Raw genomic sequence first — 21,283 nt, 5'->3', positions numbered from 1 at the left:
CAAGAAGGAGCGCTTAAACCAAGTCTCTCCTAAAGAGCTGTCGACTCTCGACAATCCTTGAAAATATGCATAACATCTTCAACAACTACCTGACATCTCATGCAAGTCGAATTCAAGGACATATTCCTATGAAAGCATAATTCATTTGAAGGAAGAGCTTCATAAATACCAAGCCACACAAATTTCACTTTCTTTATAACTTTTAGACGTCACACCCATCTCCAAACCAAAGAATAAGAGTCAATATCCTCAACAGAGTCGTTAAGCCAACAGTAGCCAGAATTCGTAGAGTAATTACATGTACATGCCCTTCCTAAGTCCACTCATCCTCATCACACTAATTACAAAGAAAGTGCATGTTGTATATGAAGTCCTTGATCTCAAAATTCCAAGTGTTATTATGCCAAAAGTCCTTTACCCGGATAATATTGCACATTAGAGATGAAAATAAAAGAAGAAATGATAGTTATAATAAGAGTGGAAGAAGAAAATGAGTTTTTTTATAAAATGAATAATGTAGTCATTTCTCACTAAAAATGATTTATGAATTTGAAAAAGCGGAGATATAAATTATTAAATTTCAATTGAGAGACACTTATTGAATTATATTTATCAATTTGGATTCAAAAAAATTCAAAATCCCCAAAATACCCTTTACTCCTTCCCTCTCTTTCATAATCTCCCACTCCATTGTCCCTAATGTTAGACCTAGATTAAAATGGCCTAGTGTTCATAATAATCTAAAACAAATACACAACTCCCATGCTGTTGTTGCTGTTAACTAACTCACTCTTAATCCATCCATGTCTATCATCAGAGCCGTCCATCTCAAGAAATGGAATGCTCTCACTCTCACTATCCGTCGCATTTTCACTTCCTCTGGTCTCTATGGCTTCCCCCATTTGAAGTCCCCTCAAGGCTTCCAAGCTTTCGCTGATGAAGCCATTCTTCGGTATTCATTCATTCATTCAATATTTATTTCGTTTCGAAATCGGTTATTCGCTTGCGAGAATAAGAGTGTGTATTATGGGTTCTCGTGCATTGGACTGCCTTTTATTTGTTTCAATGTCAAATCACGTCAGTTTAACTGTATCTAGTGGGTCCCACCCACTGAAGAAAGAATATATTGTACGCATTTCATTGCTTTTTAGTTTTAATGTGTGGTATTGTCTGTTATGTCCGAGAAAAATTACATATACGAAAGATTTAAAAATTAGTGTTATATAATATTATTAGTGAGATTAAGACTTAGTTGTTGTTGTTTCTGAACTCGTGACTCATGTGTTCGGCAGGTCGGGGGAACTTGTTGGTTACATTAAAACAATGCCGTCAGCTGTGGAAATAGTTCAAGCAATGGATGAGATTTCTGATACTGTATGAATATTTGGATTTATGCCTCTTAATTACTGATAGTGTTTGATGTTGTTTTGCAAGTACTTGAGTTTGGTTTTACTTTGGCATTTTCATGTATCAGGTCTGTTCTGTTGTTGACTCTGCTGAATTGTGTAGGCATACTCATCCAAACAGGTTCTTATCAACTTTCGATTGATTTTTCATTTTAAGGTTATTTATGTTATGGTTTTCTTGCGTAGTAAGTGTTAAGTTCTCTAGTTATCAGTTCATCATTCTTCTTAGAGTAAATATCTTTTTGGTCTCTCAAAATTCGTGTGTAACAATTTGGTAACTAGAAAATTGAAAAACACAAATTCATTCCCAAAAATATCAAATGTAGGTCAAATTAGACTTCCTTTTCATTTTCTATGACCCTTGACAGGGACAATTTTGACTCGCATTTGCGATCTCTGAGTACTAGTTTGTATTTTTACATTTCCGAGATCAAATTAGTACATGCGAAAATTTATAAGGACCAAAGTGGATATTCACTCTTCTTATATGCGTTTATGATGACTTTTTTTGGTGAATCAGGGAATTTGTTGAGGAGGCCAACAAGGCATCAATGAAAATGAATGAATATCTACATGTGAGGTGACGGGTGATGCTTACTGCTTGTTTCTTCCTTTTGTTTATTTATGTATTGTGTTGATTCATGTAGCTAGATCCATTTAAAACAAGTTTTTGAGACAATAGGATGCCTAATATTAAGGAAAGATCATATGTTGTTATATAAACTATTAAAAGTTTGGGTATGTGCATGCTTTGACTGCATGCATCTTCTATGTACAAACATGTTCCTAATGAATATGTTTACAAATATAAGTGAACTAAGATAACAAAGACAACAAACTTAACGAGTTTAGTGTAGGATATAGTGGTTATTGACAACTTGGTAAACTATAATTTGGTTACTAGATATTGTTGAGGAAAAGAAGAATCTTCTTATTGCTTTCTTTACTGCAGTGAATAGCCTCATGCTGTAAATTGGTCAATAATGTAAAGGGGTTAAGCAGGATTACCACACTTTACCTTCTTATTAGGTTCATATTTATATTACTTGAAAAAGGATGAAATCTTTATCTAAATTGCCTGAGTGCATTATGCACTCAGCCCTTTTGTATTTATAATGAGAATTTCTTAACTTTAGGGTAACAAAATCAAAAGAAATAATTATAAGATATTATCCCCAAACCATATAGACAACCTTCATCAAATATAATAAATACAAAACTCTCTAATTAATCTAAAAAATCTCAATATCCCCCCTTAAGTTGACGTATATATGTCGAATACATTCAACTTGCTGCACACATATATTTGATATTCTTGGACTTCGAAGAGATTGAGTGCATATATTTGCTAATTGATCTTTGGAATTCACAAATGATGTACCGATCTTCCTCACAATAACATTTTTGGTGAATCTAATGACAATCCATTTCTATGTGCTTTGTCCATTCATAAAAGACTAGATTAAAGGCAATATGCAAAGCTACCTAGTTATAAAAAGTAACCTTCATAGATTGAATTTTGCATATTTTTAACTCTAAGAGAGGATGTTTGAGCCATGTAAGTTCTCATATAGTAAGGGCTATATCCTAAGTTAGAACTGACACAACTAGAACCTCATGCATTTGAATGATCCAAATCAAATGAAGATCTAACATGTTTACAAAGCTGGCATGCCTCACATTCTTAAGACTTCAAATTGGAGAAATGAATAACCATTTTCTTCAATTTATTTATATTTGGACGTCCAAGGCGACAATGGATGACTCATGAGGAATCTATACTTATGCAGACAACTGGTGAGGATGTTGAAAATAATGGAGGCCATGTGATTCAACTCGCGTGCCAATCGTCTATCTAGTGAATGTCACAGAACAATTAAAAGTACGAGTAAGTTGACTAACAGTGACCAAGTTAAAGGGACAACTAGGATTTTTTTTTTAATTTTAAGTGGGAAAATGTGTAGCTTGACTTGTGCCAATGGGTTTGATTCTAGAGCCATTAGCATTGTGGTATTATGGGCTGTGATAATTTTATCTAAAGAGAGGGATTATCAACTATATGATTTGAAGCACTGAAATCCATTATCCAAGATCCGATATGAGATGATTGAGAAAGACAAATCATAGAATTACTGGTATAAGTCATAGTGATTGCGGATGCTGAGGTTTGTTGTGTCACCTTGAACTACAAATACTCATTGTACAAAACAATATAATGAGTATTCCTTGCAAACTAGCCTTGATAGTATCTGGTTGATAGGATTTCTAGGATAGCAAAACAATTTGGATTTCTTTTTTTATCAGGATCACGACATGTGAGCTCTGATACCAACTTGATGGGACAAATTGTTTATCCGAAGTGCTTAAGCCATTTGTATGCATTCAACCTTTTCTATTTATAACACAAGAATAAATAACGCAATCCCTTAATTGAAGTAATAGAATCAGAAAGATAAATAAATGATAAGATTTGATAATTATATCAAGTGATACATGTTTGATTCCCCTTAAGCAAGGTCTCAGGTTCGAGGAAAATACCCGCTGGGAGAGTTAGCCCCACATACCTGTGGATGCTCCCGACTCGGGCAGGATTGTCTCCAGTGCGAGGATACCTATGGGAAACCAAAAAAAATCCTAATAAGATATAAAATCTTTTAATTATCTAAACAATCTTCTAATCATCTCAACAATCTCAAACAAACTTATTTAATGTAAGGCTTTGATGTAAGTGGAAGGACCATGCAGAGTGAGGTCACTATGTCTAACCTTAAGCACATGGTTGGAAAGGGCTTTAATTTGAATAAAAGTACATTTGAATTTTAAAATGAGACAGAGATATGAGGTGGACTCAAAATTTAAAGTCCATTAGACATCAAATAATAGGGCGAGCCTCGACGCAATAGTAAGGTTGTTTCTTAGTGATTAATATGTCGCAAGTTCAAATCAAACAGTCTCTCTAATTGTGAAGTTAAGCTGCATATATCTACTCTTCCCAAACCCCACTAGGTGGGAGCCTCATGCACTTCGTAGTTCTTTTTTAGGCATCACACAATCAAGAGCTATATCATGCTGATTGAAACTTGCAAACTGACCATTATTTGAAAGAAAGCATTTGGTATAACTTAACCCATGAAGATTAGGCTCTAGACTCTGAGTCTTGTAAATAACATGTAAATTAAAAAATTATACAGCTTCAAGTTACATTACAGTTTAATCCCAATATAAGTAATTTGAATTTCCCCTCTTTGATATACAGTATCTCAATACAAATCATGATCTCTATGACGCGGTGAAGAAAGCGGAGCAAGAATGTCATATGCTTTCTGAGGAAGGTCAAAGGGGACTTAGAAACTTACGTGTTGACTTTGAAAGGGGTGGAATTCATCTTTGCCGTGGTAAGCATATTTCATTATTTCTTCTAATGCCATGTTATGCTCTCAGGAAAAATGTAGGAAACCTTTCATCTTTAAAATTTTTATTTGTTGCACTTTGTTTGCAGAAAAATTAGATCGAGTAAACACACAAAATATTGAAATTTCTCAGCTATGCAGAGAGTAAGTATGTTTATAACTCATATTTATGCATTGGTTGGCACTTCTTTTGTTTGTGGTGAAAAATGAATGTTGTTGTTCTAGTGGAAGGAGTCTTTCTCAAATGTTATGTTTTTCTTTTATAGAAAAAATAAATTTTACTTGGTCACATTATTGCTGTAATTTTAATTAAATCTAGTTGAAAATACGTGTGAAATGTTATCAGTGTGATTTTCATTCAACCATTGCTTCATTACTTGTATTCCCAGAAAGTAAATTGCAACATGTTTGCATTTTGTTTGGGTTTGATTAGGTACAATGAAAATATTGTCATGGACGCAGGATATGTTGATATATATCCTTCATCTCGCATCCCCAAAAATTTGCATTATTTTGTCAAGCCCGTCTATCGTTCAGAATCTATAACTAAGGATTTATCAGGGCCCAATGGTACCCTTAAAGAGAAAGGATTTCGGATTAAAACAGACCCACACACCCTTGCTTCTGTGCTACAGTTTTCATCAGATGATGAGGTAGTTTATATTTAATGGTTTGAAATTTTACCCTGATATTTTATACTCGTGGTAAGGAGAATCTATGAATCTTATTAAGGAGTGTCCAATAAGTACAGTTAACTGGAAAATACAATTGGATTCAAATCTAATGTTAGCAACTTACTCTTTGAGTCTAGAGTACTGGTAGCTTTGATGGTATTCTCAAATGCGACTAAGTAATGAACTTAGATATATATTTCTATTTTGAACGTAACTAATTTTATGTGCTTCTCTCTCTGTATTTTCAGATTAGGAAAATGGTATACATACGAGGAAACTCTGTCCCACATGCAAATGTTAATGTTCTCAAGAGGCTTATATCTGCTCGACACAAGCTAGCTCAGGTCTGTATCTGCATTAGCCACTCTAACTCTCTTTTAGCCCTTTGTTTTGTATCAGAGCATTAGTGTCTGCTGTCTAGAGATCTCTTTTTTTCATTCCATGTGACTGTTCGTTGGACATGATCTAGATCCCTATTATACAATTTTATTCTGCTATAGCCATGGGATCACGATTTACAATTCTGTTATGTGAACTAAGCAAGTAGTTTGCTGTCTTGGAGGACACAATTTTATATTCAATAAAATTTTGGATAGAATGTCATCCATATTTGCTTAGCTTGATAGTTTTCGCAAGTGTTTCCCAACAAAACTTATTGTTTCTTGTTTATGACTTCATAATCTGTTGATTTTATTGTATGATTATTTGATCCAGATCATGGGGTGTAAATCTTATGCTGAATTTGCTGTGAAGCCTAACATGGCTTCATCGCCAAAAGTTGTAATGCCATTTTTACTTGAGATGAGCAACATGGTCCGTGCTAAGGCTAAAGAGGTATCGGCTTCCTTTTAGGCATACTTTAGGGAAGGAAGATGTTTTATCCATGATAGCTTGTCTTTGTACCTTGAATAATGGTTTTTTATTTTCATTACAATATTAGGAGCTTGAGTTAATTAAGAAATTCAAGAGAGAAAGGTGTGGTCAAAGTGATGGAGATTTAAGGCCGTGGGATGAGGCCTACTACATGACAATGATGAAGTCCTCTACTTATAAATTGGACTCTTCGGTAAATATAATATACATGCATGTTTTGTTTGTTATTTATGCATACCTGGGCTTGTATTTTTCACATAATGCAAAAAATATATATGCAGGTTGTAGCATCATATTTTTCTTTGTCAAACTGTCTTGAGGGATTGAAGGTGCTGGTGCAGTCATTGTTTGGTGCAACCTTTCATAACATGCCTCTAGCAACGGGTGAATCATGGGATCCTCAAGTGCTTAAACTGTCTCTTCATCATCCTGAAGAGGTATTTAGTGTAGAAATCTTTGTGCCTTAAAATGAATCTGGATACTAAAATTCTGTCTTGTGTGATAGAAACTTTTTAATTTAGGTACTGATGTTTTTGTAATTTTTTGATATGATGTTTATTTAATTGTAACTTGGTTCAAATATATATATATATACACACACACATATAGATATATATATATATATCTTTACTCCCTGGTAACATTCACTTTCAAGTTAGTCCTCATACCAAAAAAAAAAAAGATTTCAAATAGTCCCTATACATGTAATCATTTTCAATTGATCCTCACCATCAGTTGGCATTATAATACTCTCTATTGGAGTTATAACAGTGAAGTGTACGGAACAAATTAAAAATGAGTGTCAAATAAAAGGATAAAATATATTTTTGGTCCTTACACTTGACACTCACTTTCAATATGGTCCATGTACTCGTGATATTGTAAATGATTGTACCTGTGGGAACAAAATTGATAGTTTTTTTTGTAGGTACCAAATTAAAAATGAGAATGTTGTGTCTTAAATTTAAGGGTGAGAAAGTCAGCTATATTATTATGGTTCAAATTCAAGATTTTACTTACATATCCATCTTACACTCAAACATCATTTTGTACAGCAATTTGATTTTATGTCCTGAATTGGTAGTTTTTTTATTAAAAGAATTGAACGTTGTTTTTTGTATTAAACAAATATAATTTAATGAATGATGTTATATTCTCTTTCTTCATTGAATGCATCATCTGTCTCTTAATTAAATGAGACCCTTTAGTATTTTTTTTCCATTAAATAGTTAATTTGTGTTAAAAGATTGATGTTAGAGTTTTATTAAAATGCCCTTAATAAAAAATTTTAAAAGTAAAAAGTGGGTATTTTTGTTCTTATTTTCTCAAAAAAGTGGGAGTGAGTTAACAATTCCCATATGCATATACCCAAATGTCTGTGTGTCATCCATCTATCTATTTATAACTAATACGGATTTAGACTCATCTATGTGTATTGCCAAGGATCTAATCACTCGTTTAATTTACATATCCATTTTGTTCTTCTCTTCTTTCATTAATCAGTTGGAATGCACTAAGACTCAAACTCATTTCAGGGTGACTTAGGCTATCTCTACCTCGATTTGTACTCAAGAAAGGGGAAATATCCTGGTTGTGCTCATTTTGCAATTAAGGGTGGACGCAGGATTTCTCAATCAGAATACCAGCTTCCAGTATGTGAAAAACTCTTGCTTTAATCAATCTGATTGCTGCATTTAACTAGCAATTATGGTTTGTCTTTATGTCAATCAAATATGCAGTGCTTTTTATTGTGAATTTTTTACGAAGTTATATTTGAGAGCACAGAGAAGAGATACTACTTGTTTGTGGCATACATGACATGAGCCAAAGATGAATGTTTATTTTTAGCAAGTGTGGCTTGCTAGATGATCCTTAAATTAGGAAGCTTGACATCTGTGAACATTGTATTTATCGGAAGTAAACAAGAGTCAAGTTTAGCACCCTTGTTTACAGGTCTCTAGGCACAATTGACTACATTCACTCTGATTTGTGAAGTCTTGTGCCTATTCCATCAAAGGGTGGTTCTAGAAACCTATTAGCTTTTACATATGATTTTTCAAAGAAAGTTTGGGTATATCTTTTGAAGCTCAAAAATGATGTTTTCCCCCATTAAAGAAGTGGAAAGCGCTTATGAAAAACAGAAATGTTTTGGATTTTTATGAGGGTCAGTTCAATGAGTTATGGAGTATAAAGACACAGTGAGAATTTTTTTGGTATAACCAAGGGTATCCCCTCACCTTATGGGTAAGAAACTACTCCTTTTCTGGGTGTGTGACTGTCCCTCCCAACAAGTGTCACTCTCAGGAATCAAACTGTTGATCTTTGGCCTAGTATAGTACCTGGGGATCCAGTGGAGCTTTACACCATTAGAGCAACTTCTCGTTGGTGTAGTGGGACATTGCACTTGAACAAGACACCCCAACAAACTAGAGTGGTAGAATGTATGAACAAAACTCTACTGTAGAGACCGAGAGAGCTTGTTGCCTGCTCTCTACCGTCATGATTCTCCTATTATCCTTTCATCCAAGATAATTTGATAATGGAAGAGTTAGATCAACTCTTGGTGTTACAGGATAAGAAGTTGACAAGGGACAGAGGGAGGTTGAGTTCAATTTGGTAACATGGTGTATTTGAAGGCTCAATCATATAAACTGAAGTGTTTAGCTAAATAATCGATGAAAAATTGACTCAACAGCTTATGAACCACTTTAGGTGTTGGACAGTAATAGTATGTGAATTCTCTTGGTAAAGAATAGTGTGCAATAGGCTTAGGAAGTTAGGATAGATTTGCACCTGCCTCTGCTGAGTCAGCAGAGGCGGTGATGGCTTAGTAATAGCAAAACGAGTTGTTTGGCCAGTTTAGCCTGCACCGGAATAAGACCACAAATCAAAAGCAGGTGGGACATGCCCGTTTACGATTTTTGGACGAATTCTCATGCACAACCCGTTTTAAAATGGGCTGACGGAAAGCCCGTGGGCATTGATAAACAATAAAAAAGCTAAAAACATAAACCTAAGTTTGAAAGAGAAAAAAAATCTGGATATGTTATATGAAGTTGAACAACTTAGATTACATCACAATTTTTTGAGGCATTATATCACAATACATCAAAATTTGTTTGAACTTTAACTCTCTTTTAAACACTAAGCTTGTGGGCTGCCCACATTACCCAATAGAAATGCATGTGGGCTTGATCATAAAAATTTCTGGGCCATGCATGATGGTATTGTCCATTTTGCCATCACTATGAGAGCTTTTGAAAGTTGTTCAAAATGACAACTGTATAGAATCCTATTCTCTCTTCTAATTATTTAACAAATCATTTCAATACGATAAACATTTTCATATTCAGTTACATTCTCCATTGTCCATTCTTTCTCCCCTCTCTGTATCTTTGCATAATTTCTCCTTGATATCATCGAGCTAGATCCTAGATACATGTCTTCTGTATCTCTGGCTTCTCCTTTAGGTTCTCAAAACTACTCTAGTAGCACAATATCCGTTGAGATATTCTAATCCATCCTTGTGGTCTATATCACCACCTGTTCAACAACCTTCTGACTCATATACTTCAACTTCTCCCTTCTCTCCTCAATTCTCTCTTCCTCTCTTGTCAACAAAATTGGTGGAGAAAAACTTCCTTACGTGGAAACAAGTCACCTATCATATCATCAGACCCAATCATCAGATTCTCTTCGCATGGCTTCTTAACATGATTTCTGATTCGATTCAACCAATGTTGTTGTTTGCGTTCATGTGTGGGAGTCGTGGGGGTGTGATTAACAATTTCTATTCAGCGTATACTTGAGCTCGTAGTCGGAAACTTCGACTGCAACATAGAAATCTCAGAAAAAGGAGGTAAATTGTTCTTTGATTATCTTCTTCAAATCAAACTTCTTACAGGCTCTCTTATTTCGATTGGATCCCCCGTGTCGGAAGCTGAGCACAATGACCTAATCCTAGAGCTAAAGGGATTGTCTGAGAAATATCGTTCGTTAATAGTTGCATTTAAGAGTCTATAAGAGACTCATTCGATTCACACTTTTACTCACATTTGAGTCACGTTTGGAGTGATCTCAACAAAAAGTGATCTCTGATGTTGTGTCTGTGAATATCGCTGCCGCCAACCCGTATGGACCTTCATCACCAGCTTCAGTTCAATCGCAATCACAATTCATACGAATGAGCTGTAATTTTCCTTCATTGCAACCTCTAAAGTCTACACACTTGATTTATCCTTTGAGGCACAGTTGTTATTGTGGTGGTTGTGGAGGTTTTGGACGTGGCTGTGGCTCTGGAAGGGGATTGTTTTTGGATTGTGGTTATTGTCAACGTCAAGGTCATAATTTGTTTCAATGTTATTATGCACCATCTAATTCCTATGGTACTCCTCCTAGTTATAGTGCACAATTCCAATCTTACCATACACCCGTTGGATATGGTGTATCATCTCAATCCGTGTACTATGCACCCACTTCTGGTCCTACGTTTGGATTGAAACCACATGTTCTCCTAATGTGTACTTTGTGCCACATTACTCTTACCAAAGCCCAATTACTTCTGTCCAACATCGACACCTTATGTGTTACCTTCTACTTACCAGACCCACATACATTCCTTTGCTCAGAATGGTTTTACTCTTCCACATGCTATGACTCACAAGGACCTTATGCAATGACAACTACAATTGACAAGAATGCTCCTACAAATGTCTGCTATCAGATTCTGGTGCTACATATCACCTCACAGTTGATTCAAATGTTCTTCAATCAATTGAACAGTTCACTCCTAACCAAATAAACACGAGTAATGGTACTGGATTACCTATTACTGCTTTGGGTTTCAATCAATTTAAATAACCTTTTGATTCCTCTATCACTTCAAAACTTAATAACCTTTTACATGTTTCAATTTGCAAACGGACAATTCTTGTTTTTCTTTAGTTTCATGCTCATTCCTGTTTTGTGAAATCTCATGCTTCTAAACACGTTCCAGTTCAGGGTTTTCTGACTCTTGAGGGATTATATGCTTTCCATCAACCTCTTTCACAAACAACCAATGATAGCTTTTCTTCTAATGTTGTCATTACACTACTATATCTACTTGTAAATCTGTTTCAAATCATTGTAAATCGACCATATCTGGAAATAAAGTGTCTTCTTCCTATTTCCTTTGGCACTGTAAGCTGGGTCACCCCCATGAGGGTGTTGTAAGAAGTATTCTAAGCAGCTGTAATATCTCTAATGTGAATAGATGTATTCTAGACTTTTGTACTGCTTGTTGTTACAGTAAGTCTCACAAACTCCATGCTTCTCCTTCTTCTCTCTCCTTTCAGTTTATCTCTTTTATAGTTATTAAATGGGAACATTGAGGTGCTCTTTAAATGGAATCATCTATCTCAACAGGACAGCACATGGGAGGATTTTGCTCTTGTCCAATCTGCTTTTCTAGGAGGATTGAACTACAATTCTATGTATGAAGGGGGATAGTAGTCGGCAGCAATTAGAGTGGACAGAAATTACATGCATAATAGAAGAGTAAGAGGGGCAGTAGTGAGAGCTAATGAGAATGAGGAAATGGAAGAGGACCGTAGTTACAGCTAGTGTAAGTGGAGAAAATAAATAGGGAAGTGGGGGCTGAGTTAGAAATATTCTAGGACTAGGAGGTTTTGGAGCGGCTTGACCATTGGACAGAAACAACACTTGGGTTCTCTGATTTTTTTTCCCTTTCTTCTTTTCTATTATTTCTGTCTCTTATCACTGTAATTGAGCATAGCTCCTTGCTATTGGAACTATTTCTTATTGTTATTATAAGTACTTATCACACACTTAACTGACTATAATGTGTCCTTCACAGTTCACTTTATAGGTGGTAGACTGTTTCTGAATGTTGCTTGATACTGTTGTTTTTGCAGGTTGTAGCCCTTGTTTGTAATTTTTCGGGTTCACGTAATCCATCATCTGTAAGGCTTAATCACTCTGAAGTGGAAACTCTATTTCATGAGTTTGGACATGCTCTTCATTCACTGCTTTCAAGAACGGTATTCTCTTGAACTTATCATGACAAAATTGTTGTTTTTCAATTGAGGAGAAATCTGTATGAAGTGGTGGAATCAAAGATGTACTTTTGGGGAATTTGGGTAGGTGAGGCTAATTACGCCATTAAAATATAAATAAATTAATATTTTTCAAAGTTAACTGCTTTTGCTTCTCAAATATATCTTAGATCATTTTCAACAACCTTACATTGTTAAACAACTACTTTTTGAAGACCACACTAACAAGAATGCCTTTTAAGAACTATTAAAATGCTATTTAGATTATGTTAGTGGTTCTATGAAAACATTGTCTTATGCTCTTAAGAATATAGAGTATGAATCCCAATAATATCATGTAAATGCTTCCCCACGTACACCGTAGTTTCTCTGATTGGCTATATTTTATGGTTTATATGATTAACACATCAAAACGTGTTATTTATTGAAGCCAAATATCTTTCTCATTAAATATAAATATTCTGGAGGCATAAAAGTGAAGATCTGGGCAAATTGAGTTCAACTTCAACAATATTCAATTTTGTTTTCAATTGTGTGAAAAGATAAAGAAAATAGAAAGTAGGAATCTTGAAATTGAATATATCTTAGGCTTTTTATTGAAAATAAGTCATAAGGTAGTTACCAATCTTAACAACCTAACAACCAATTCTGCATGTGATAAATTAACATTTTGCATGTGACAAATATGCCAGTTTACTTAGCAGAAAGAAATAACAATAACTAATTCTTATTCTCTAATATACCCCCCCTGAAACTGAGGGTAGTTGACTAAGGAAGCTGAGTCAACTACTTTAAGTTGCTTCCTTAGAGTTAAAAACCTAGCAGTGGCCAAAGGCTTGGTGAACATATCAGCTGTTTGAAATTCAGAAGGGATGTGTTTCACTTGAAGAGACTTTGCTTGAATTCTATCTCTTACAAAAAAGAGATCAAGTTCTATGTGTTTTGTTTTGTTGTGAAGAACAGGATTGTGAGACATGCTCACTGTACTTAATTTATCACATAGAATGAGAGGAACTTAATGTGGGATCTTGAGTTCAGAAAATAAGGACTCAACCCAGATCATTTCTTGAGCAGCAAGAGCAAGGCTTCTGATTCAACCTCAGTGCTGGATCTGGAGATTGTTTGCTGCTTCTTGGACCACCAAGTGACTAAGTTAGGACCAACAAATAAACAAGCCTCTGATATGGACTTCCTATCATCAAGATTAGTGGCTCAATCTACATCACATAGAGCTGTTAGGGTGATAGGAAGAGAGGAATCAGAGACAACAGGTTTGAGATGTATGCCAAGATTGAGAGTTCCTTGTAGATATCTTAGGATCCTTTTGACAGCAACCCAATGTTGTTCAAGAGGATTACCCATGAATTGACACACCCTGATGACACTATAAGCTTAGTCATGTCTAGTGATTATAGCATATTGAAGGGCTCTAACTACTGACCTGTACATAGTAGGGTTATCAAAGGCTTTTGACTCAGTTTTGGTTAGCCTGCAAGTGGTTGCCATAGGAGTGATGTTGGGTTTGGCAGATTCCACAGTGGCTTTCCTGAGTAGGTCTTTGATATACTTGGTTTGAGTGAGAAATAGAGAGCTATCCTTAAGGTGTTTAACCTCAATTCCTAGAAAATAGTCCAAATTTCCTAGTTTCTTGAGTGCAAAGGCAGTGCTGAGTTTGTCAACAAGAGCAGAGATTTTTGAGTTTGATGATCCAGTGATGATTATGTCATCTACATAGACCAAGACAAACAGTTGGTAGGTTCTAGTGAGAAAGATGAATAGGGAATTAACACATTTGTTGTTCTGAAATCCCAATTGAAGGAGAGTGCTTTTGAATTTTTCAAACTATTGCCTAGGAGCTTGTTTGAGACCATACAATGCCTTATTTAACTTGCAGACGGTGGTCTTGTCACCATTATGAAAACCAGTAGGCTGGATTATGTACACCTCTTCATTCAGAACACCATTTAGGAATGCATTATTTATGTCAAGCTGTTGAGTAGACTATCCATAGGTGACAGCTAGGGTGAGAAGTATTATAATAGTGATAGGTTTGACTACAGGAGAGAAAGTCTCATTGTAATCAATTCCTGGTAACTGATGGAAGCCTTTTGCAACAAGTCTAGCTTTATACTTATTGATTGACCCATCAGGATTTTCTTTAATCCTGTATGAGGATGAAGTAGATGCAATGGTTGTGGGTAAATCCAAGGAAGGAGAGATGACAGGATTATGACTAGAGTTTGCAGGGTCATTAGTGGAGGAGGTAGGGTTAAGGTTGGGAGAAAAAGAAGGATTAGTTTGATTGTATGAGGTTACTGTTTCTGTGGAGTTAGAGTTTGTAGGTGCATGGTTTATGTGAGAGGTGTGGCTGTGGTTTGGTGCATTGTTTAGAGAAGAGGATAAATGACCAGGGATGATGGGAGAACCAGGTTTGGAAAGATTTTTGAAGGGAAACACAGATTCGTTGAATTTAACATCTTTATAGATGTATATTCTGCCATCCTTGGATAGACACTTATACCCTTTATGCATAGATGAATACCCTAAGAAGGTGCATTCAGCGGACTTGTAGTCAAGCTTGTGAGTATTGTAGGGCCTGGGTAGAGGGAAACAAGCACATCCAAAAATTCTTAGAGATGTATAATTTGGAGCAGTTCCATATAGGTTGTAATAAGGAGATTTATTATTGAGGATGGCAGAGGGGAGTCTATTGATAAGAAACACAACTGTAGTAAAGGCATATTCCCAAAATGTTTGGGGTAGATCAGGCCAACAAGGTTAAACCTGTTTCAACTATATGTCTGTGTTTTCTCTCCATTATGCCTTGTTGGTGATGAGTATGAGGACAGGATAATCTATGTAGAATGCCTAGGTTGGAGAGGTAGGAAGTAAATGGTCTGAATTCCCCCCCCATCAGTTTGAACAACTTTGATGGTTTTGTTAAACTGAGCATGAATCAGTTTGATAAAGTGTTTGAAGATGGTTAGAGTTTCAGATTTCTGTTTAAGTAGAAATATCCAGGTGTGTTTGGTTTTGGCATCTACTATAGAAAGATAATATTTAAGTTCTTAGTAATAGTAGGCACAAGAAGATTATGTAAGGATAAAGACATATGAGAGTTTAAAAGAGAAGGGAATGCGGTAGTTCTACTGGAAGAAATAGGTTCTTTTGTGCCATTACCCATATAAAGGTGTTCAGGACCAAATTGTTCTGTTGTTTGGTGAACCAGAGTAGGATATGAGGTAATGTGGTTGATTGCACCTGAATCTAGGAACCATAAGGAGTGCTTGATATCTGATTCTCCAGTACTGACATTCATGGCATAGGGTGGGTAGCCAGGTGTGTGTGGATGTTGAGTCTCATGGAAGGCATAAGGTGGGACTGGAGGTCTAGGGTTAGGTATAGGAGATGTGTAGTAGGGATAGTATGGTGTAGAGGGAGTGAGATAATTTTGGCCAGTATATTGAGTGGTTGGTTTGGAGGAGTTGTGGTCAGGTCTTGGTCCTCTAGAGAAGGGAGTGTGGGTTTGTGTGTTGGTAAAATGAGAGGAGGGTATGGGTAGGGATAAGCAGGATAAGGATTGGGTATGTTGTAGGGGGCAAAGTAGCACCATGCTATGTCATAGACAGGTCTGTTGCAGTGAGTGCAGAAGAAGCTGCTTCCAAACTCATTTGAGGGTCTACCACCTTTGTTGAATCTAGCACCTCTTCTGTTGGAACGTCCCCCCTTGATCCATTATTGAATGAATTAGGAATTGAGTCATATCTATGGGTAGGAGAGGATGTTGTTGGTGGAAAGTTAGGATTGAAGTGTTGATGATTAGATGCAGATTCAGTGGACTGATGTGAGGTGGGAATAGTGGCTATGTTGGCTGACAAAACATCAGAGACTGCTTTGTGCTTGTTCTTGATGAGTCTTGACTCAAATGTTAAGAGGAATTGTTCAAGTTCATTGATAGAAGGTGGGTTAATTTGGCTTTCAATGGTAGTGATGACAATTTGAAATTCTTCACCCAGTCCATCAAGAATGTAGTCTATATGCTCAGTAATTGATATAGGTGTTCCTATAGATGCTAGTAAATCAATGATGGCTTTGATTCTTGAAAAATATTCTGAAATGTTGTTGTTGCCTTGAGATATGGTGCACAATTGAGCCCTAAGTTGTCTACTTCTAGCTTTGGTGTGGGCATTGCAAAAAGAGTGAAGTTCATCCCACAATTGAGAGGATGATGTACAACCAATAACCCTTGTGTGTAAGGATTCAGAGATTGAGTTAAGAATCCATGCAAAAACAGTCTGGTCCTACTCTTCCCAACTGAGATATGTGGGGTTGATGTGATGATGAGTGCAGTCAAAGTCAGATAAGAATTTTAGTGGAATTTCAGTGGGATGAATGAATCTTATGGCTCTGTTTGACTTTAGAACAGAGACCATAAATTGGCTCCAAGTGAGATAGTTTTTCTCACTGAGTTTAGTAGAAGGGATGGGAAGTGAAAGTGATGGAGATATAGCTCGAATAGGAGTAGCAGAGGTATGGGAAGGTGGTGAAGAGGAAGGATATGTGGCAATGGCCATAAGGGCGATTGATACCATGTGAAAAGATAAAGAAAATAGAAAGTAGGAATCTTGAAATTGAATATATCTTAGGCTTTTTACTGAAAACAAGTCAATTTACAATGAATTAGTTTATCCCTTTAAATTAAGGGAAAGCAAAACAGAATGTAACAGACTAGTAACTACATAAGGTAGTTACCAATCTTAAGAACCTAACAACCAATTCTGCATGTGATAAATTGACATTTTACATGTGGCAAATATGCCAATTTACTCAGTAGAAAGAAATAATAATAACTAACTCTTATTCTCTAACAAATTGTGATTATATGAACTGTCTTACTGTATTTTTTAATGGACCAAAATACCTTCACAAGCATTTAGTGAATTGCGGTTATGTGAGAATAGGAAGGTCTGTATAAAAACAAGTTACCACCGTCATTTAGTACTGTGATTCTGTCAAGATCTTATCATTTAGCATATGACATTTACTTGATAATATAAATGTTTATAAGAGGCACTGCCATCATTTTAGTAATGTGATGCTGTTATGTTCTTATTGTAGGACTATCAACATTTTTCAGGCACCAGAGTGGTTCTTGATTTTGCAGAAATACCATCCAACCTCTTTGAGTGAGTTCTATTTTTTTTATTTTTGAGATATTGAGTAGAATGTTACAAGAACAATGCTCTATAGGTCTTAACCATTTGAGCTAAGTAGGTAAATAAAATATGAAAGATGTGGTTAAATTGTTTAAGAAATAGGTGATCCTTGCTTTAAAGATGTGCAACTCTCTAATTTTCTATATCAAATTTAAGTTGGTTACATGATTTACCTAATATAATTCTGAAAAAAAACTTATTTGCTTTGCCTGTTATTAGAGAGTATCATTTAAGTCTAATAAGAGTTAGTTACAAGTTAGTTAATTGACAACTTGTTAGATCTATAGATAGCTTACAACAGAAGCTACTCTGCTAGCTTAGCTATAAATACCTAATCCTACTTATTGTATTGTAATTCAATTCATTAATAAAATTATGAGAATTAAGTGTAAATGCCTGAGTTCAAACCATAGTGTTTGCGCTCTCCCCCTCCCTGTCAAAGTAAACTCTGCCTATATAAAAATGAAGTCATTATACAACTCTAAAGATCACATTTACTCTCAAGGATTAAAAAATTAGACCTAGATATATATTATAAAAATAATAGAAGAGTGATCAAGAGTATATAAGGAAAAAAAGTCACAGGGCATTGACTATCGATATATAACCTTCCACTAACTTTCTCTGCGAATATTAGAAGGATATATAATATATTTAGTCTTGATCGTTCCTCTATTAGTATATGCATTAACCTTGAAAGTGTTTGACTATCGGTTTTGAATGTTTCCTTACATGATTATCTAAATGCACCAGATGCGAACATGTTCTTTCTGAATTTGAAAAGATAATGCCATATCTTTATATTATTGTCTTAGGTTGTGTTTCTTCAGCAATTAAAAATTAAGCTTCGGGTTTGTTATGTTTCAAAAATCTTAATTTGAGTCTAGAAATTGTATTAAACTATTGCTGTTTAATATGACAAGGCTACACTAAAGGAATATACTATCATCTAATTATTTAAATAAGGAAAGAATTGCTGCAGCAGACATTCAATGACCTCTCACGTGCTGATGCTGTGGTATTGATCTCCTTCATTATGACTCGTTCCATATTATTTCCGGTGACAGATATTATGCGTGGGATTATCGAGTTTTGAGAACATTTGCTAGACACCATTCAACTGGTGAAGAAATCCCTCAGAAGCTGGTTGAGGCGATGCGGGGTGCCAGAGATATGTTTGCTGCAACTGATCTGCAACGTCAGGTGTAGTTTTGTTTTCCCTTTGTTCTATATGCCTGTCCAGGTCAGAATGGTTTCTCAAAGTTAGTACAATGGTGCATCATACCTTATTTCTGTGTTAGAGATTAACACAGTTCAATTGTGTTTTGTGCCAGATTTACTATGCCTTAGTTGATCAGACACTTTTTGGAGAGCAGACATTCCCTCTTGAAGATGTTAGTTCTGTTGTTGCAGAACTGAAAAGAAAACATACATATTGGGAACATGTGGATGGCACACACTGGGAAACCCGATTTAGTCATCTGCTTAATTATGGTGCAGGTGGGTCTGAACTCTGCTTTTTTTATAAGCAAGTTTTAACTTTCTGTTAATCTCTTGAACTTTATCGATGTTGTTGAGCATACTGAAATGTCTATAAATTCATGCTTGTTTGTACCAACATATGCTATCTTCATAGAAAATTGAAGATAGAACTGACTTAGCAGGTTAGTTCAGGATATATTTAATTTTCCATGGATAAACTGCTTTCCTCTGTGTTGTGTTTCAACAATGCTAGACATTTTGAATTAAAAAATATGGATCCGGTGCTAATTTTCAATATTCCGATGCCATTCGATAATGCCAGAGGCTTTTGTACATTAGATAATTGTTGTACACCAGTAAATATTCACCTGCAGCTTGAATTTCATCACCTGTTCTTCTAGTTGATTGTTACTACCCTGACTAGTTGTGCTTATTTAAAGCAGAGTTTCTTATGATATAGTTCTTTTTAATTTCTTGATCTGGATTTTCTAGATATTGAATTTGTTTCTAATTTAGATGAATATTTTGTTACACTTAATTGTTATTTTTATTAATGCAGGGTACTATAGCTATCTGTATGCTAAATGTTTTGCTGCTACCATTTGGAAGATGTGCGAGGAGGATCCGTTATCACTGATGACAGGACATGCTTTAAGAACAAAGTTCTTACAGCATGGAGGAGCCAGAGAACCATCTGATTTGTTAAATGATCTAGCAGGGGATGGAATATATAGGCATTGTGATGGAGGGATAATTCCTGACATTTCTAGTCTTTGTGATGAAATGAAACTGCTTAAATAATATTAACAGTGGGTCCATTTGTGCATGCTTAAAGAAACGTCAAAATTCTAGTGCTGGTGTTTCTAAACCAGATTTCAGGCAATTGATAAGTTTAGGCATGGTTGGGTTTTTGCTTATTTGAACTGAACCTGACCATTTTGAAACCTTATATAGTCAGTTTTTTAGAATTGAATTGCATTCATTTCTCAAAAAGAATTGCACTATTACAAAATCCATTTTTCTGTCAACTTGGATGACCATTGGCTAGCTATAGTGAAGTACGATTCGAGTTTCCATTGAACAACGATCATACAAGCATAAAACATGAGATGACAATGAGAATTATGATGATGGTGGAGCCAAGGTGGAAAGTGTGGATAGAATATGTGCTTGTTTAAATGAAGGTCAAGTTGCAAATTGGAACACTGTTCAAGACAGTGTTGAGTATCACATTCTTTGTTAGGATGTTGTTGAAATTTGTAGGTTTTACTCTAAAAAATGAAGTGATTTTGGAGCTAAGCTTGGGTGACTAGAGAAGGGGACTAACATAATGGTTCTACTTGATATAGTGGTATTGATAGTGGTACATTCGAGAATACGGATAGGGTAGTTAAACTAAGTGGTGGAACCAGTTAGGAAATTATAAGAATGGTACTAGTAGAGCTAATGTTCCAAGCAAGAAATAAGTATGTCGACCTTGGTTCGAAGGTGGTTCAATAGTTGAATATTCATTTGTTTTGGATTCAATTTGGTTAACTTAATTAATTGTTTTGTTTGTGTGAATACATCAACAACAATTAATTAAAAATTAAGTTTTTGGTTCTTTTTTAGTTCATTTTTTTTTGTTTTCCTACTCATCCTTACCGATAGAGGTAAAAAAATTATCTATAATTCCCAACTCAATCCAGATATGAGAAAATTAGATTCATCAAGAGTTTAAAATCGATGTATTGACAGTGTAATATCTTTTACATATCATCTACCATTGATTTGTATTACTTTTGTTTGAGAGTCAATAGTAGCAAATAAATCAATGATGAATGATTGACTGGCCGTATAAAAATATTTACATTGCTAGTGTATATATATTAAATTCATTGATCAATTATAGGCAATGAATATTTATAGATACATCCATTTGGATGACATATATTTTTAGTTCATTTGTTCAAAGAGGTTAAAATTTATGCACCATCAGTATAAAATTTTGTACAGTGCCAGTGCATTATCCACCGCTGACTTGTATTACTTTTATTTGGAAGTTAATGATAATTAAAATATGAATGATGGATGATTTGCTGACATTGTAGAAAACATTTACACTATCAGTGTATATGTATTAAATCTTTGTTCAAATGATAGTGATATCAATACTAGGACATGTGG

The 21,283-nt window shown here is 35.2% G+C and overlaps 1 protein-coding gene across 3 annotated transcripts; it reads left to right on the top strand.

The window, feature by feature from the left end:
• Nucleotides 735-20,092, top strand: LOC109328828 (probable mitochondrial intermediate peptidase, mitochondrial). Of its 3 annotated transcripts, XM_019562428.1 has the most exons (17): nucleotides 735-952; nucleotides 1,293-1,374; nucleotides 1,475-1,527; nucleotides 1,927-1,981; nucleotides 4,663-4,801; nucleotides 4,906-4,960; nucleotides 5,250-5,469; nucleotides 5,739-5,834; nucleotides 6,205-6,324; nucleotides 6,431-6,556; nucleotides 6,645-6,800; nucleotides 7,899-8,015; nucleotides 12,279-12,404; nucleotides 17,538-17,605; nucleotides 18,703-18,838; nucleotides 18,970-19,135; nucleotides 19,677-20,092. In XM_019562428.1, exons 1-17 carry the CDS (start codon nucleotides 804-806, stop codon nucleotides 19,916-19,918), a joined length of 2,106 nt encoding a protein of 701 aa, XP_019417973.1. In that variant the 5' UTR covers nucleotides 735-803; the 3' UTR covers nucleotides 19,919-20,092. The 3 variants fall into 3 exon arrangements, with proteins under 3 accessions (XP_019417973.1, XP_019417975.1, XP_019417974.1); XM_019562430.1 differs by lacking the exons at nucleotides 735-952; nucleotides 1,293-1,374; nucleotides 1,475-1,527 and having other exon boundaries at nucleotides 1,932-1,993; XM_019562429.1 differs by lacking the exons at nucleotides 735-952; nucleotides 1,293-1,374; nucleotides 1,475-1,527 and having other exon boundaries at nucleotides 1,945-1,986.

Source organism: Lupinus angustifolius, chromosome LG16 (genome assembly GCF_001865875.1).
Source record: "Lupinus angustifolius cultivar Tanjil chromosome LG16, LupAngTanjil_v1.0, whole genome shotgun sequence".
Classification (NCBI taxonomy): Eukaryota; Viridiplantae; Streptophyta; class Magnoliopsida; order Fabales; family Fabaceae; genus Lupinus; species Lupinus angustifolius.
The sequence above is the reverse complement of the archived record's forward strand: the minus strand, read 5'-3'. Positions and strand labels throughout refer to the sequence as shown.

Coding starts and splice junctions, on each gene's coding strand:
- LOC109328828 (XM_019562428.1), top strand. CDS start 804: ATGTCTATCATCAGAGCCGTCCATCTCAAGAAATGGAATGCTCTCACT. Junction 1,982..4,662: donor AAATGAATGAATATCTACAT/GTGAGGTGACGG, acceptor TTTGATATACAG/TATCTCAATACAAATCATGA. Junction 5,470..5,738: donor AGTTTTCATCAGATGATGAG/GTAGTTTATATT, acceptor CTGTATTTTCAG/ATTAGGAAAATGGTATACAT.